This window comes from Mauremys mutica, chromosome 3 (genome assembly GCF_020497125.1).
Source record: "Mauremys mutica isolate MM-2020 ecotype Southern chromosome 3, ASM2049712v1, whole genome shotgun sequence".
Classification (NCBI taxonomy): domain Eukaryota; kingdom Metazoa; phylum Chordata; order Testudines; family Geoemydidae; genus Mauremys; species Mauremys mutica.
Genome location: NC_059074.1, coordinates 127,526,479 through 127,544,664, shown reverse-complemented (window position 1 = coordinate 127,544,664; position 18,186 = coordinate 127,526,479). Strand labels below are relative to the sequence as shown.

The 18,186-nt window shown below is 42.3% G+C and overlaps 1 protein-coding gene across 1 annotated transcript in view; it reads right to left on the bottom strand.

The window, feature by feature from the left end:
• Positions 1–18,186, bottom strand: part of SMOC2 (SPARC related modular calcium binding 2) — a 169,464-nt gene that overhangs the window by 90,422 nt on the left and 60,856 nt on the right. The window contains exons 3-4 of the mRNA XM_045009508.1: positions 3,745–3,851; positions 2,340–2,439 (exon numbers count right to left, since the gene is read on the bottom strand). Of these exons, the coding sequence (XP_044865443.1) occupies positions 2,340–2,439; positions 3,745–3,851 (207 nt within the window). The remainder of the gene's footprint in view (positions 1–2,339; positions 2,440–3,744; positions 3,852–18,186) is intronic.

The window sequence follows — 18,186 nt, the reverse complement described above, 5'->3', positions numbered from 1 at the left end:
ATTCCTGTGCATAATGATAGAAAAGGGGAAAAAAGATAAAAGCAAATAGTAGATGTAATGGAAAACATCAATGTTCCTTCTGGAAAAAATCTCTCCAGTCTTGACAGATGGCGATTCTGGAAACAGACTGGAAAACAGACTAGAACTGCAGCTCTGCTTCATCAAGAATGTCATTCTGCAAAATTAGCATTGGGGGTTGTGTTATTTCACTGCATAACTTTTTGTAAAATTTGTGGCACTGTCTCCCAGACAAAGAGACAGACAAAGAGGTTGTGTAGTCCTCTTTAAGTAAGATTGAGTTCTTCATCACTAGCATTTCAAAATCCTCTCCTAGGTATTTGAGACATTACAAGCCCAGTCCTGCACCCGCTGATATAAATGGAAAAACAATCATTAACTTTAGTGGTGCAGAATCAGATCCTATGCACTGATTTGGACCCTGATCCTGCAAAGACTTGCACACATGCTTAGCTTTATGCACTGTGCGTAGACTCATTGACTTTAGTGGGACTACTTGATGTGTGTAAAGCTAAGTACATGCATGAGCCTTTGCAAAATTGGGGCCTTGGTCCTGAATACAGAAGAAAGATGGGTTTCTTGTGGATATATTCTGGCTCACATTATGACTTTGATGGAACAAAGCAAACACTTTATCAGTGTAAGTGAAGAAACTGAACAATTTGTGTCTTGATTAATCAAGCATCTGAAACCAACTACATTTTTTTCTTGATTACATTGAACATGAAACATCCCATGAATTTGTTTGTCCAGTAATTCAGCAGAACTGTGGACCAGAAATTAATGCCACACATTGTGACAGAGCTATTAGACAATTATTTATTAAGATTTCAGCACATGTAATAGGTAATAAAAGGTAATAATTGGAGATATACCAATCTCCTAGAACTGGAAGGGACCTCGAAAGGTCATCGAGTCCAGCCCCCTGCCTTCACTAGCAGGACCAATTTTTGCCCCAGATCCCTAAGTGGCCTCCTCAAGGATTGAACTCACAACCCTGGGTTTAGCAGGCCAATGCTCAAACCACTGAGCTATCCCTCCCCCCTTTTTTGTTGAGGTTAGTGAAATTGAGGGAGCTACTAGGTTTCATGATCACTGATATTGCAAAACTCCTGATGGAGGCTCCAATTAAGTAAAGCACTTAAGCACCACTTAAGTCCATCCCTATTTAGGATAACACTTAAGTATTTAAATATAGTCCTGAATCACGGTCAGAGTTTGTATCAATCATTACATTAAAATACACTTCTGTGCATATTATTGAATCTTAAAACTTGTGAACATTTAATGTGGCTCTTGGCAACTCTGACTCCAAAGTGACTCTTCAGCATTTATACTAGATTGGACTAGATCACTGGACTAAACTGAACTTTATGGATCCTGGTGTAAAATCTACTGTACGACAGGACATTTGCAAGGTTCTCCACACCATTTAAGTCACACGGGGCTTAAAAGCAGCCTGAAATTTTGATGTTCTTTTGTTTTTACATATTCACTTCTTCTCTGGTCGTCTCCCTTCTTGTAATTATTATTATAATAATAAAGGTTTCTACTCTGAAAATATTGCTTAACTACAGGTAAGGGAGCCCCAGTTTCTTCAACTCCGCCAATCTTCCAGGGAGCCAAGGTGTCAATTAATCCCACCACTACCAGAAGTTTAAAGTGCAGGGGGTACTGCTGCTGCAGTTCACAAAGCTGCAATATCGTTAGTGCTCTCTCTGTAGAAAGAGAACAGTTGTATTGACCTAAAACATCTAGAAGAGTACTTGCTACAGTTGCTTGTACAATTCTGATTTATCATACATTTTGACATGTTTGAAATGAGGCTAAAAGGCAGTCTCTAAAAACTGGTTAATTTTTCGTGTGCACTGGTTTAAGGCAAAAGCTTGTGGGAACGACAGTTTTTTATTTGTTGTTCATTTTCTGCAAACAGTGGTTTAACGTTGATGTTAATGCTATTTTTCATCTTTATTGAAAAGGGTGTGTGGTGGTTTGTTACCCCTCCCCCCCTCCCCAACCCTCCAGGTTTGGCTACTGGTGAGAATTTTTTTTCACTGTACCAAACCTTGAACAGTGTTTGTTTGTCTTTTTTAATTATTCTTAATACTTAAAATGTTTAAAAAGTAAAACTTGATGGTATGTTTGCAGTGATTTTACCAGAAAATTATAAGATATAAGAATAATCATTTCAGCAATGCTGTTGCATGGCACCATATATTGGCACATAGATATCATGTCAATGAGCACTGTACAAAATCCTAAAAACTGAGACAGGGAGATAAAATAGATGAATGTCACTGATAAACTAAATCATTACTTACCTGGACACCGTGGAGTTTTATGTGCTACAGCTGTACCGCTGATTGGACGTCCATTGGGAGTGACACACCAACAGTATCCTGTGTAACTATGACACTGAACCTGTCAGGAAATGACATCAAGTGAGGGAAATCTCTGAGACATGTGTTGACCATATTGAAATGTTCATGGCACATAGAGTATATATTTATATATGTCTCTTGAGTACAATGGAGACCTCCAGTCGAATATATTTTTAAAGATATCAAACGCCTTTTTCTGTTTCTAGTAAGATAATCCATTAATAGACCATAATTCAAGCATAAAAGCAGAGCTTCCCTCAAGCACTCTACAGTAGGTGCTGCAGTGGAGAACTGAAGAGAAAGCTATTAATGTGTGTTTGCTTGTTTTATGTCCTATACTGAAAGAATAAGATACAGGCATTATGAAAAGCTCCCTAGGGGACACGTGGATTGACTGTCTCTATTCCTGAAGTAAGCCCTCTCTAGCTTTTTTCCAGATAGACAACATATCATCTCTCACACAGTAACAACAGGATACAGCACTTTTTCCAGCATTATTCGTGCGCCAAGTTCTCAGAGAGCAAACTACTGGAATGCCTTCTTTAAATGAATTGCTTTATAAATCCCAACATCTTTAACATCTCCCCTGGAGTCTAATGTCACTTTCTCTACCATACTGAAATTTATAAATAGTAAATGTGAACTATTAGCTACACTTAAAAATGATTACAGTAACTTTCTACATGACCCTACCTTTTAACTTGTTATCATGGTAACAGAAGACAATCCTGCTTAGTATGTATCTGACTGTGATAAAGGTTTCAAATTGCACCCTCTTGGATTCTAAATCTTTGCCTGAGTAACTCAGTCCATGAGGCCTGAACAGAGATTCAGCAGGGGTTAGGGAAGATTGCTGTCTTACTCATGGCATTGGCAATAGGATATGGACTCTTTTACCACAAGATTACTGTTTTGGATCAGGAACAGGACAGAAATCATACACATTTTACCAGCTGATGACTTGTCAGAGAGCTATGAGAAATTACTTGGTTGTCTCACCCTAGTGGAATGGGGTGCACATCACAATAACCAACATCACATTCAGCTATTTTGTTGATCATTTCTGAAGAGATGCCAAGGACTAAATTGGTACAAAAATGAACTATCCTCTAGGGTGACCAGATGTCCCGATTTTATAGAGACAGTCCCGATTTTTGGGTCTTTTTCTTATATAGGCACCTATTACCCCGCACCCCAGTCCCGATTTTTCACATTTGCTGTCTGGTCACCCTACTATCCTCCCACTTCTAAACATCAGTGTTAATGTAATTCCCTCGCTGCATCACAACCCCCCCAAGCATGCTGAACAGCAAGGCATACAAATACTGAGCCAAAACTTTTCAACCTGGCTGTATGTGCCATCATCATTGCACTCGGGAATGAAAACTTGTTGAAGCTCCTTGCGGGCTTGTTCCTGGGTGTATTTCCTCTCTGCCACACACCTGGAAACATCTACGGCAAGGGAGAAAACAAAGAAGATTAATGATGCAACATTAAAGAGAGTATAGGTGATAGCCCAAAGTATAAACAAGGAAGAAGGTTCAGAGACCCAAATAAAGAAATGGATCCTTTCATCCTGGATGGTGTATTGTTACCTGAGTGTTTAGAAATAGGAAAAAAATGAAAGAAAATCCAAAAAGTTATATCCTCACTGCTTCTCTTTGGTTCGATCCTGTGTATACATCTTACAAATGTATCTATTTTCTATCAGGTGTAGTATGTCTACCAGCAGTACAGCTACCATTAGGTCTATTCAGACTGCTAGCTGTTTGGAGCAGGGATTCTCTCACACACTGTTTGCACATTGCTATATTGCTTATCACAACTGGGCCTTACTCTTAGTGGCATCTCTAGATGCTTCTGTAATACAAATAAATAATAATAATCTACTGTGCAATATGTGGACTAATTATTTCACTTGCAAGGAGTGAATATAATAATTAATAAATCTTTTCTATCTCTAATTTCTATGATGCTAAAAATGTAGCTAATAAATCAGCTGTGGTTTATGGGATTTGAGAAAAATGACACTTACTTTAATTCTGGCAAACTTGGATGCCCCAGCCATGCCCCTTTTTCCCTTGACCCACCCGCTGTGCCAGAGGCTGGGGGTCAGGGAATGGTGTTAGAGCCACTATACAGGCTCTATGGAATAACAGAATTCCTGAATACAGGAGAAAGTCTTCACTGGTCAACATCCACCAGGTTTAGGGAAGCTCTGTGCTGGGAAAAACTTTCTGTCAGGGTGGTTAAGCACAGGAATAAATAGCCTAGGGAAGTTGTGGAATCTCCATCATTGGAGATTTTTAAGAGCAGATTGGACAAACACCTGTCAGGGATGGTCTAAATAACACTTAGTTCTGCCTTGAGTGCAGGGGACTGGACTAGATGACCGCTCAAGGTCCCTTCCAGTCCTACGATTCTATGATAGTAGCACAAAACGGCCATAAAAGGACTAGAGAATCTGGCCTGGAAAGTGCGAAATAAGTGTAAAGTAATAGTAGTTATCATCTGAGAGCAGGCCTAGAAATTAGGCGTCCCTTAGTCCTAAGCTTTGCTCTCATAAGTCACTTAACTTTTATGTATTAGTTTACCTCACTGTAAAGTGGAAATTATAATACTTATCTCATAGGAGTGTTGGGAGGATTAATCAAGTTTGTAAAGTTATTAGAAGTGAAAATCATTCTGACTTTGTAAAAAGTAAAGTATTAAGATTAAACATTGAATCGTTATGATGTTTCAGAAGGGGCATCTGCAGAAACCCAATATGTCACCTAACAAATGGACAGAAACCTTCCACAGATACATAGGAAAAGTTAGTTAACAAGAGGCTAAATTGTTTTATATATGTACTTTAATAATGTTAGATTTTCACCAAGGGAACTTGCACCTCCATTCTGGTTAATGTACTGTGTAGCCAGGGCTGGCTCCAGGCACCAACCCAGCAAGCAGGTGCTTGGGGTGGAGGGGCGGCACGTCTGGGTCTTCGGCGGCAATTCGGCGGCGGATCCCTCACGCCCTCTCGGAGGGAAGGACCAGCTGCTGAATTATGAAGCGGCGGCGGTAGAGCTGCAGATCGCGATCGCGGCTTTTTTTTTTTTTTTGCACTGCTTGGGGCAGCAAAAACCCTGGAGCCGACCCTGTATGTAGCTTAGGTAGATCTTGTTAGTCCATGCTCTGCCAAAGTTAAAAACCAAAAGTATTTAATCTACCTTCAGTGCTTTAAGCCTTATTATGAACTTGGTTTGGTTATACAGTACTTACTTACATGTGGTTTTAATGTAGCCAGTGTTTTAAACTGAAAATAAATCACTCCTTTGGTGGAATTCTGTCTTCATTTTTTTAGCACAACATGTGGTTTAAATGTCTAAAAGGAAAAGTGATATAAATTCCAGCACATAAGGTCTCTACTACAATACTGATAATTTATAACTCTATCTCTAATATTTGAATTATCATAAAAACATGCCAGAGAGAGATAAATCCTCCAAACAACTTGTCCGCCACCCTGTTCCTGAACATCTCTGCCTTCTAAAGCCTTCATATTTGCAGTCAATTTAACACTCCTAGACTTTACAGCGATCAACTTGAATGGACTAGAAAACTCAAGTTTGACGTGTACTGTTTCTTGGATTATTTAGCTATAGGAAGCATTTGAAGGTTAGTGGCATGGAATTACAATGCCTCTCTAAACCCCAACGCAAACCTGGTAGAAAGCTCTCTTATCAAGTTAAGCAGCTGAAACAGTCAAAATATTATTCCAGATACATCCTTGTAAATTATTCTGCTTTATTGATTTATCAAGATTTACTATAGCACATGGAAGAACTGTGATTCAGTTAAAGCTGGGGATGTGATACAAACTTATAAAAGTGAGGAAATATGATTTTTTATCTTGCCTGTCCTTTTATATCAAAATATCATATCTGTATTACTAATGACACATTAGATTATCAAAACAGATGGGCTAAACTCATCCCAAGTGCAACTTCATTAAAGTCATATTATTATTCAATTTTTAAAGTGTTCTTATGGTAAAGCCTAGAGGCCTCAGCCAAAAAGAGGGTCCTGTAGTGCAATGCGCTGTGTACACACATAGTGAGAGACAATCCTTGCCACAGAAGGGCAATACTTGAGATAGACAAAGAGTGGGAGCAAGGATGTATGTTAGCCCCATTTACAGAGGGGGAATTGAGGCACAGAGAAGTCAAATGATTTGCCAAAGGTCACACAGGAAGTTTGTGGCAGAGCTGAGGTCTCCTGGCCCCCTCAGTACAGTGTCTTTACCCCAAAATCATCCTTTTGCTTGAGCTACAAGAGGGTGATTTTGGATTTAAACAGTCATCTATCTTGGACTGTGAACTTAGGTTAAAATACTATGGTAATTACCTTACAGGTGCATTCTGAGGAGTAATTACAGTGAAACCCCGCTATAACGCGACCTTTGGGGTCCAAAAAAATCCCATCGCGCTAAATGCGGGGTCGCGGTATAGCGGGGTTTCAAATCAGTCAGGTCGTTCCCAAAGCAGTGCATTGAGGTGTACCGCCTAGTGCCCCTGGTGCCTAGTGCCCAGCAGGGGAGAGGAGCTGTGGCCCCCCGCCTCCTGGGGACAGAGAACTCCAGGGCTGCAGGCGCCGGTGCTCTCTGTCCCCAGCAGGCGTGGGGCTGCAGCTTCCCTCTGGCTTCAAGAGGAGCCGCGGCTCCCCGCCTGCCGGGGACAGAGAACTCCAGGGCTGCGGGCGCCGGTGCTCTCTGTCCCCGGCAGGTGCGGGACTGTGGCTTCTCTCCCCTGCCATGGTGTTGGGGACCATTGGTACAGTACCATACTGTATTATACTGTACCTTAAAGGGGAGCCAACCTGCGATTGCGTTATATGTGATTTCGCGTTATGGCGGGGTGCGTTATGGCGGGGTTTGACTGTACTTCATAGGCCTGGTTCTAACCATTGTTATACCCCGTGTAAATCAGGAGTAACTCTACTGACGTGAATGGTGTCCTACTGGTGTAGAAGAGTCTGAGATCAGCATCAAGTCACTGTCTGTGAGGCACTGGAAGATGAAAAGCATCATATAATTCCAAGTAGCATTTTTAGACAAATATTGCACCCTCACAATGCTATTGTATTTGGGTTTCCAGCTCTACAAACAGAAACATTTTTTAAAAGAATCTGTTTTCACTTAACAACTCTTTGAAAACATTTAATGAAAAATTCTCTCAATGCTAAAGGCCTGAATCAGCTGCTGGTTCGGGAGTGGTTTCCCACTGAACTCAGTCTAGCTCCTGTCTCATGTATGGAATGGGAACCAATCCAATAGTAATAGACAGGTCCAAGTTGGAGTTCAGTATGTGGTGTGAGTGAACGATAATTTGGTTCTAGCCCCTGTAAAATGTTGAGGCCTTATCTGCCCAGATTCGGACAACAGAAACCCCAATACTCCAAACAGTTTATGCACACATGTAATTTTAAATCAAGCAAGTTGTGTCATTGAGTGTGATTCTTATCTCTGCTCTGGCCCCTGTACATGAGGTAAATGGGCTGGAGCAGCATAAAGGCTGCCTAAAAGCTCTGGTTCTAGCTGGGGGAGAATTCTCCCGGCACAGGAACTGAGAAAGACAGCAGCAGACTGTCCTTTGAGCACGCCTTTGCAAGCGTGGTGGGGAGCAAGAGGGGCAGGCTGGGAGTGGGCAGCAGCACAGTGCTGCAGAGATTCCAGGCAGTGCTGGAATCCATAGGGCAGTCTAGGTAAGCTGCCATAACTGAGCCCACCAGTGCTGTCTAAATTACCCCAGTGACCTCTCCAGCCCCTGGAGCAGCCCACAGTGGGAGAGCACAAATGGCTTAAAGCCACATTAGCCTCTATTTCCCCAGGTCGCAAGAACAGTAGCGAGCCTCTTAGGATATGTCTACACTGCACATTAGGCCCAGGCTCTGACTAAGGTTTGAGCCCAAGTCCCTCTCTCATCCACACACAGATCAGTCTGACTGGGGTCAGCAAGCACTGAGGACCCAGGTCCTGAGACTCTGGTAGGGGCCTGGGTCACAGCCCAAGTCCTGCTGAGAATCAAGTTCAAGCCCTGCCATTTTTCAGTGTGGATACAGCTCAAACTGCAGACCTGAGCCAGAAGGTCGGTGTAGTGCAATATGGATGCGTAAGCATGGCTATAAGACTCAGGTCTAGCAATTGTTAACCTACGTTTACAATGCAGTGTGGATGCTCAAGCACAGGCTTGGAAACACCATGTCCACAAGCCTGGGTCCCACCAACCCTGGTTTACAATGCAGTGTAGGCATATCCCTAAAGGCGCAGCATAAAATCTCACCCACTGGGTTCAATGGAGCTACTCCTGTGAGTAAAGGAAAGCATGTGCATATTTACAGGATCGGGGACCAAATTCTCATAATTTTTTGAAAATTAGAAACATAGGGCCTTATTTTTCATTCCTTGTGCAACCAAAATACTACTGAAATCAATGAGAATTTGAAGTATGCAAGGAAATTCTTAATGTAGGATCAACTGTATACTTAACAGAGGAATTACTCAAACTGGAACAGATTGCCACCCCATCTAATCCACCGTCCTGTCTCCAATAAAACAGTGTTTGATGCCTGCAGTCTAAGAGGAAGGGAAAAAACTATCACCTTTAATACAGCTGGCTAATTTTGCCATAATGTATCATGGAGAGAAAAAACCTGCAAAGCGGGGGGGGACTTTTATAATGGAAACAATGACACAATCTTAACTGGGATGCAAACCCTATTTCTATAACTACATCCAATACGAATTACATTTACAGCAAGTTTTGGGCTCCACGGGAAGATCTAATCCAAATTCTCTCACTGGAAATTAAACTGATTGCCAAAATAAGTAAATAAATAAATACATATTCTGCAAATGGGGTTTAATTTAGTCAGTCCTGTATTTTTTCTTCATTGTTGGATGATAATATGTGTGTTAAGTAAAATTAACAAAAATTTTACTTTCCCAATCCACTGAGCAGCCTTCAGTTACTTTTAGGGGAGCTGACTGTGTTTGACATGGGTTACATATTTATACATAAAATATTATAATGGTTTGTTTATTTATTTTATTCTAGATTGAAAATTCCACTGAACAGACAATAACATTTATCACTTAGAAAATGGTTAAACTTAATTATTTGTATTTAAAAAAACCCTGAGGCCTTTGCATGGGTGCTGAACAGAAAGCTTTCCTAAATCCATGCAGATTTGAACAAGCAGGTTTAGCATAGAAACACATAATCTAGATAACGCTAACTCTTATTGAAGGCTCCCATTTCTGGCTCTTGCCATCTTGCAGAGTGCCCAGATAATCTGACTTTCCCCTAAATAGTCCCCTGTTTGTCATTTGAAAGTGTTCAGTATATCACTATATAGACATCAGCAGCAACTGAGGCCCTAACTGAACAAGGTACTTAAGCACATGCCTAATTTTAAGCATGTGAATAGGCCCATTGAAGTTAATTGAACTACTCAGATGCTTCAAGTTAGGCATATAGTTATGTATCTCACTGAATTGGGGCTGGAATGAAGATGTTATTTCTTTTCATTTTTCTTGCACTAATTGGTAAGTTCATGCATTATGTGTATCTGGTGTACTTCTAATTTTGGGAGAACATGCATTAATCAGTGAATATAATATTTCTGTGCTAAAAGTGTTTTCAATGTAACAGGCTAGTCTTTGGTATGTAAGGGTATATACTGCCCTCAGTTCATGCAGGAATCTCCAATGACACTGGATCTAAGGGTATGTCTACACTATGAAATTAGGTCGAATTTTTAGCAGTCGGATTTTTAGAAATCGTTTTTAAACAGTCGATTTTGCGTATCCCCACACAAAATGCTCTAAGTGCATTAAGTCAGCGGACTGCGTCCACAGTACCAAGGCTAGCGTCGACTTCCAGAGCACTGCATTGTGGGTAGCTGTGAGTAGCTATCCCACAGTTCCCGCAGTCTCCGCTGCCCATTGGAATTCTGGGTTGAGATCCCAATGCCTGATGAGGCAAAAACACTGTCGCGGGTGGTTCTGGGTTCATGTCGTCAGGCCTCCCCCTCTCCCTCCGTGAAAGCAACGGCAGACAATTGTTTTGTGCCTTTTTTCCTGCGTTACCTGAGCAGACGCCATACCACAGCAACCATGGAGCCCGCTCGGCTCACCATCACCGTACGACTCCAGGGTGCTGGCAGATGTGGGACTGCATTGCTACACAGCAGCAGCCCATTGCTTTTTGGCAGCAGATGGTGCATTACGATTGGTAGCCATCATCGTAATATTCCTGGGTGCTCTTTTAGCCGACCTCGGTGAGATCTGTAAGGGGCGCCTGGGCAGACATGGGAGTGACTCAGCCAGGTCATTCCCATCTTCTGCCGAGCACCCAGGAGATGATGATGGCTAGCAATCATAATGTAGCATCTTCTGCTGAGCACGCAGGAGATGACGATGGCTTGCAGTCATACTGCACCATCTGCTGCCCGCCTAAGATGTAAAAGATAGATGGATCAAAACAAGAAACTGACCCACTTTGTTTTGTGAAATCAATGGCCTGCTAAAGCCAGGGTTTTGACTTCAATCCTTGAGGGGGCCATTCTGTGTGACAGTTGTTTGTGTTTCTCCTTGATGCAAAGCTACCCCTTTTGTTGATTTTAATTCCCTGTAAGCCATGTCATCAGTCGCCCCTCCCTCCATCAGAGCAATGGCAGACAATTGTTTCGCGCAAAACCAGGCGAGGAGGCGATGGCAGCATGGTGACGAGAGGGACATGGTCATAGACTTCTCACAAAGTACGGGCCAGGCAATGTGCCCCGGCAATGTGCACATCATGCTGATGAGCTCTGCAAAAATGCTGTCCAAACAGGAAATGAAATTCAAAAGTTTGCGGGCCTTTTCCTGTCTACCTGCCCAGTGCATCTGAGTTGAGAGCGCTGTCCAGAGCGGTCACAATGGAGCACTCTGGGATAGCTCCCGGAGGCCAATACCATCAAATTGCGTCCACACTACCCCAAATTTGACCCGGCAAGGCCGATTTCAGGCTAATCCCCTCGTTGGAGGTGGAGTAAAGAAATCGATTTAAAGAGCCCTTTAACTTGAAAAAAAGGGCTTCCTCGTGTGGACGGGTCCAGGCTTAAATCAAGGTAATGCTGCTAAATTCAACCTAAAGTCATAGTGTAGACCAGGCCTCAGGCTGTCTACAGCTCTAAGAGCTGATCACCACTAAGTTAAAAGACATATGTATCAGTATTCTAGAATGATAGGAAATATGTAACAAGTCACTTGTGCTTGAATCTCCTTGTTTCAAAGATCTGAAGACCATCCACATTTTGAGAGTAGAGAGGGGGTGGATGTCTGCAGAGACATTTAACATGACACATTCACAACATAAGGACTTTGTACTTGGTGGTAATGATCATCCGATGATTTCTGTCTTTTCATTTTTATTGCTGCATTCTGGATCTTAACAAGAAGGCAGCATTATCTTTGCTGAAACCCTCTTCTCTTGGCATCTAATGGAGGCAGACACTGTGTTTTTCACATTTGCAACCACCCAGCAACTTAGATCGTTAAGCTTTAAGATAAAACAAGGAATGCTGTGGTGGAAACCTCCTTGGCACAAAAATATTCCTCTCTCTTTTGACTAAGTCTCATTTGACTAGATACAATGTGCCTAGAGGCATGCTAAGTATTCACAGTAAAATCTGAAAGAGAAATCAACCTTAATTTTGGGTTTATTACAAACCCAAAACACAGACCAGACCTTCTGAAAGGGGCACAAAGGTTCACAAATGTTTTGAATGAGTCTGACCAGGTTAATATGAATATGGGCCCATTTATGATTCTGCATCAAAAAAAAAATCACAACTATGTGTGCTTTCAAGTCTTCAGTGCTGCACTGGGGCTTCAGTCCTGGTAGTTTCAACTTAGTTTTGCTTTGAGATTTTAATTTTTTACAGAAACAGAGTGAAATTACATAGATTGAGATCAGTAGAAAGTATGAGCACAAACCTCTGCTAAGTGGAACTGGTGAACTTTGCCGAGCTGTGGCTATGGCTGAAAGTGCATTTGACTATAAAGGAGAGTTTTTTTCGCTCCCTATTCCTGTGCATTCTGACTGACTTTAACAATCTTTGCATGAAGTTATAGTATTATGAAAAAGATAATACATTTGAGAATAAGCTGGACCAAGAACAGAATACAATTTTTGTGATCTTTTTTCAGTATTGTCTGTTTTTCATTTTGTGACCCACACACACACACACACACACACACACCATTTTCAAAAATTGAATTTCCCCCTCCCCCCCCCCAAAAAACTTGCTGGGTGTGGGAGAAGGATGACAGAAACAAGTAAAAAGAATGGAAGGGAAAAGAAAAGAAGGAAAAAATGCAAGATGTAAACAAGCCTGACTTGTTTGACCTACCAAGCCAAGATGCATGTTCTATCTTTTTAGTCAGGCTGTTAGCAGAAGGTGAAGGATTGGTAAAGTGGGATGGCTCCGCCCAAGTTTAAAGTAGTAGCATAAAATTCACATCCTCAGAGAAACACTCCATACTGATATCCTGCTTTCCCTACATGTAGGGAATATCACAGCTGAATAGTAATATTAGAATCTGAAGAGAAAAGTTTACCTTACTGAAGTGTATGTTTTAAATTTCCCTGTGTTTGGAGACTTGCAAGGAGTGCATTCTACAGCTACTAAGTAAGAGTGACAAACTTTTTTCACCACTACCAGGAATTTTAATTCTTTTAGTGTTATTGAAATGCTGTATGTCCCTCTTTCTGGGAAAATAGCAAAATATTTTATGTGAAATTCCACACATTTTTATATGTGTTTCAATTCTTTATGTGAATCTGAAAATGAAGAGAGTACCCTTTGTTATGTCTATGATAGCCCATAAAAGGAGGACATTTTTAAACAGTAAGGCTCTTTAAGATATCATAAATTAGTTAAGCTAAACATCAGCTGTATAGGGTTTCCCATAGAGAAAGGGATCTACATCATTACAGAGAAATAGCAATGATATTATTTGCGATGGCTGTCTGGGTTGTGCTTATTTAGCAGTGAGACACTGTAGGTATATAGCCTTTGTAACGAATGAATATAGCTATACTTGCTATGCCTGGAGCCCAAACTACCACCTCATGGGTGTTGAGGAACTCCAGGACAGAGCTGAGGCACATTGGCAGGATTGTATAGGCACACTTCCTTTGCCATTGTCCAGAATGAACTTGTGAAATGGATACAGGCTATTAGTCAATCACTATCTGTCACATTAACTTAAAAATAAATGGAAAGAGGGAAAAAAAAGAATCTTCTTGCTATTATTGAAAAACAAATATAATTATTATCTTGGGTGCATAACTCTGCAAATCTTGCAGCTCCTTTTCAAGTAAAAACGCCTATTAAAGCCAATGGGAGTCTGTCTGAGTAAGCAGTCCAGGACCTGGCCCCATAGGAGCTTGTGTGTACCATCGCTGACAACTAAACTGAAAGTTCTATTGGTGTCCAGAATTCAAAAGCAAACATCGCATACTCTCTTCAGCTTCCTCATGCTTAGAGCCCTACCAAATTCAGAGTCCACTTTGGTCAATTTCATGGTCATGAGATTTTTAAAATCATAAATTTAACATAACATAAGAACGGCCGTACTGGGTCAGACCAAAGGTCCATCTAGCCAAGTAGCTGTCTACTGACAGTGGCCAATGCCAGGTGCCCCAGAGGGAGTGAACCTAACAGGCAATGATCAAGTGATCTCTCTCCTGCCATCCATCTCCATCCTCTGCCGAACAGAGGCTAGAGACACCATTCTTTACCCATCCTGGCTAATAGCCATTTATGGACTTAGCCACCATGAATTTATCCAGTTCCCTTTTAAACATTGTTATAGTCCTAGCCTTCACAACCTCCTCAGGTAAGCAGTTCCACAAGTTGACTGTGCGCTGCGTGAAGAAGAACTTCCTTTTATTTGTTTTAAACCTGCTGCCTATTAATTTCATTTGGTGACCCCTAGTTCTTGTATTATGGGAATAAGTAAATAACTTTTCCTTATCCACTTTCTCAGCATCACTCATGATTTTATATACCTCTGTCATATCCCCCCTTAGTCTCATCTTTTCCAAGCTGAAGAGTCCCAGCCTCTTTAATCTTTCCTCATATGGGACCCTCTCCAAACCCCTAATCATTTTAGTTGCCCTTTTCTAGTGCTAGAATATCTTTTTTTAAATTTGAAATTTCACAGTGTTGTAACTGTAGGGATCCTGACCCAAAAAAGGAGTTTAGGGGTGGTTGCAATACCACTATCCTTACTTCTGCACTGCTGCTGCTGGCGGTGGCACAGCCTTCAGAGCTGGACAGGTGGAGAGCCGCAGCTGCTGGCTGGTAGCCCAGCTCTGAAGGCAGAGCTGCCACCAGCAGCAGTGCAGGAGTATGGGTGGCAATACCATGACCCTCCTAAAATAACCTTTCTACCCCCTGCAAATCCCTCTTGGGTCAGGACCCCCAATTTGAAAAATGCTGGCCTCCCCCAGGAAATCTGTATAGTATAGAGCAGGGGTCAGCAACCTGTGGCATGCATGCCAAAGGTGGCACATGGGCTGATTTTAAGTGGCACACTGCTGCCAGCTGGGGTCCCGGCTGCCGGCCCCACTCAGCCCACTGCCGACCTGGATTACAGAACCCCAGACCGGCTGGCGGGGCAGGCGGACGGAGCCCAGGCCGGCAGCAGAATGAGCAGGGCTGGCAACCAGGACCCCATATGGGCAGCAGGATGAGCCAGCTGGGGTCCCGGCCGCCTGCCCCGCTCAGCCCGCTGCCAGCCTGGATGGACAGAACCTGGATGGCAGCAGGCTGAGCAGGGCCGGGGGCTGGGACCCTGGCTGGCAGGGGCCAGCAGACGGAACCCCAGACTGGCAGTGGGCTGAGCGGCTCATCCTGCTGCCGGTCTGGGGTTCCATCCACCAGCCCCTACCAGCCAGGGTTCTGGCCGCCGGCCTTGCTCATTCTGGGGTTCCATTTGCTGCCCATGCTGCCGGTCTGGCACGCAAGACCTTTTACTGGCACGCAAAACCTTAAATTAATGAAGACTTGGCACACCACTTCTCAAAGGTTGTCGACCCCTGGTATAGAGTAAAAGCACACAAAAGACAAAATTTCCTTGGGGTAGAGGGGGGAGACCAGATTTCATGGTCCGGGACGCATTTTTCATGGCGGTGAATTTGGTAGGGCCCTACTTATGCCCAATTTCTTGAACCTTCCAGAACTTATGTAGAGAGACTTTGAATAGTTAAAGAACACTAAACTGATGCAGGCTGAAGTAAAATGCTACTTGTTTCAATCCACCCTTATAACATCTGTAAAACTGAAAAATGAACTGCTGCTGTCAATTATTCATTATTCTCTTGACACTACACCAGAAAGAAAAAGCTGTTTTTTCTCACTGGACACTTCTGTTTTAGATATTGCTCACTCTGAGACAAGATACAGCAGCCTGACAGTGTTTGGAGACTTGATACTTGAAGAAGCTGAGATGTGAGATGAAGAGATGTCTGTCAAGTACTAAAATGTTCATTTTCAATTGACATTAACAGTTTCTGGTCTCTGAAAAAAAAATATTATTGATCCTCTCACAACAGAGCAAGATTCCCACTAATCTACTTATGACTAAGGCTAGGTGTTTGACATCTCCAAAAAATGGAAAAAGAAGGTTTTGTAACAGAAACTGTCTCTCTCCACTCAAATTTTAGTTTAAATTATGTATTAATATACATGTATTGTTTGTCACAGAAAATTATGAGAAGTCAAACAAATATATATTTTACAATACAAATTAATTGAATAACCTAAAACCATTTGAAAACCATGACACTAGAAATATATAAACTCACATTTTCAAAATTAATGGATGGAGCCATGTTCAGTAATGAGCTAACCAGAGTAATAAAACTAATGCAAAAGTCCAATACAAGATAACAGAGATGAAACCAATAGCTCTATTAGGGGTTTTAGAATCATTTCTATAATCTAATAGAGAATTTGCACAATCTTTGTATACATTTTTGAATCAGGAAATAGATAATCATATTTCTGCTGTAAAATTCTACTAAATGCTACAGGATGGTTCTAAAAACCTATAGGACTTTTCTATAAGGGAAAGGCCATGATTTTTTAAGAAAAAAAATCTTGTCACAGATTTTATTATACAGCACAGTTTTTAACACAAATACAGCCCTATGCATTGTCAGATAAATAAATAAATACAAATTAAATATCAAGAATAAGGCACTGATCCAGCAAAGCACATGCTTAGCTTACAGTATAGGAGCAGAATAATTGAAGTCAAAGGGCCTACTCATATGCTTACAATTTAAAATGTGATTAAGTGTTTGGCTGGTTCTGGGCCTGGATATCCAGACTCTGAAGACCAATCACCAAGTTTTCACTTAGGCAAAATTCACTTAAGGCAGTGTTTCCCAAACTTGGGACGCTGCTTATTTGGGAAAGCCCCTGGCGGGCAGGGCCGGTTTGTTTACCTGCCCCGTCCGCAGGTGCTGCTGATCGTGACTCCCACTGGCCATGGTTTGCAGCTCCAGGCCATTGGGAGCTGCTGGAAGCGGCAGCCAGCATATCCCTCGGCCTGCGCCGCTTCCAGAAGCTCCCATTGGCCTGGAGCTGTGAACCGTGGCCAGTGGGAGCCGCGATCAGCCAGACCTGCAGACAGGGCAGGTAAACAAACTGACCCGGCCCTCCAGGGGCTTTCCCTACACAAGCAGCATCCCAAGTTTGGGAAACACTGCCTTAAGGCAATGGATGTTTTGCCTGAGTGAGGACAAAAAAGTTCAGGTTAAGCCCCACTATACATACTCTGTCATCCAAAACTCTCAAAACAATTTATACACGTTAATGAAGTCTCACAACATCTGTGTTAGGTACTGTTAAGTGCCCATTGGGTAAAAGAGACAGACACACTGAGTTATTCAATGTCATACTCAGAGTAGATGCAAATCCAGGAATAAAATACAGAAATCTTATCCCCAGTCCCATACTCTAGTTACTAGACAATATTTCTTCCTTTAAATATAAAGCAGGAAGAAATGGGGGCTTGGCCTCCAAAGGCTGGAGTGCAGCGGATAGAACCAGACACAGCAGTGCCAATTGGAAGGAAGGCATTACTGTCTAACATCCGATTTTTCTGGATCCCTCTGCTTCCAACTGAACCTGAAGCTGAAAGGTGTCTCATTGTGGGCAAGCATAGAATAATGCTAGCCCAGGCTCCCTCCTCACCTTCCAGGGCAGCATGGCTCTGGTGGATTTCTGATGCCAGGGGAACCCACCTGCAAATCTCAGGGGGGCTTCAGTGGGTGGAGAAAGTATTCATGCAGTCTAATGCAGAGGAGTTCTGTTCAGGATTAGTAGGGGAGAGAAGGTTTCACATAGCCCTGCCCTCTTCCTCCATGGCACATTTTCACTCCTCAGAAGCCATAGAGCTCCAAGGACAACACAAAGTCTTTGGGAAGTTTATGAGGGGATTAAAAATTAGATCAGTGCAACTCCCCACTTCCACATGGGCCGGCCACTTTTGATCCCTCCACAAGTGCAAACAATAGGGGATGATCTGGGCTTAGTTCTTAATTGAGCAAAACACCCATTAACTACAAGATTTTACCCTTTGGCAGCATCCTGACAGCAGACTCCTGTGCTGTGCAAAGCTCCACTAATTATAAAGGGGCTCTACATGACTCAAGGGTCCAGATGACAGGATCTGGGGGTTGTT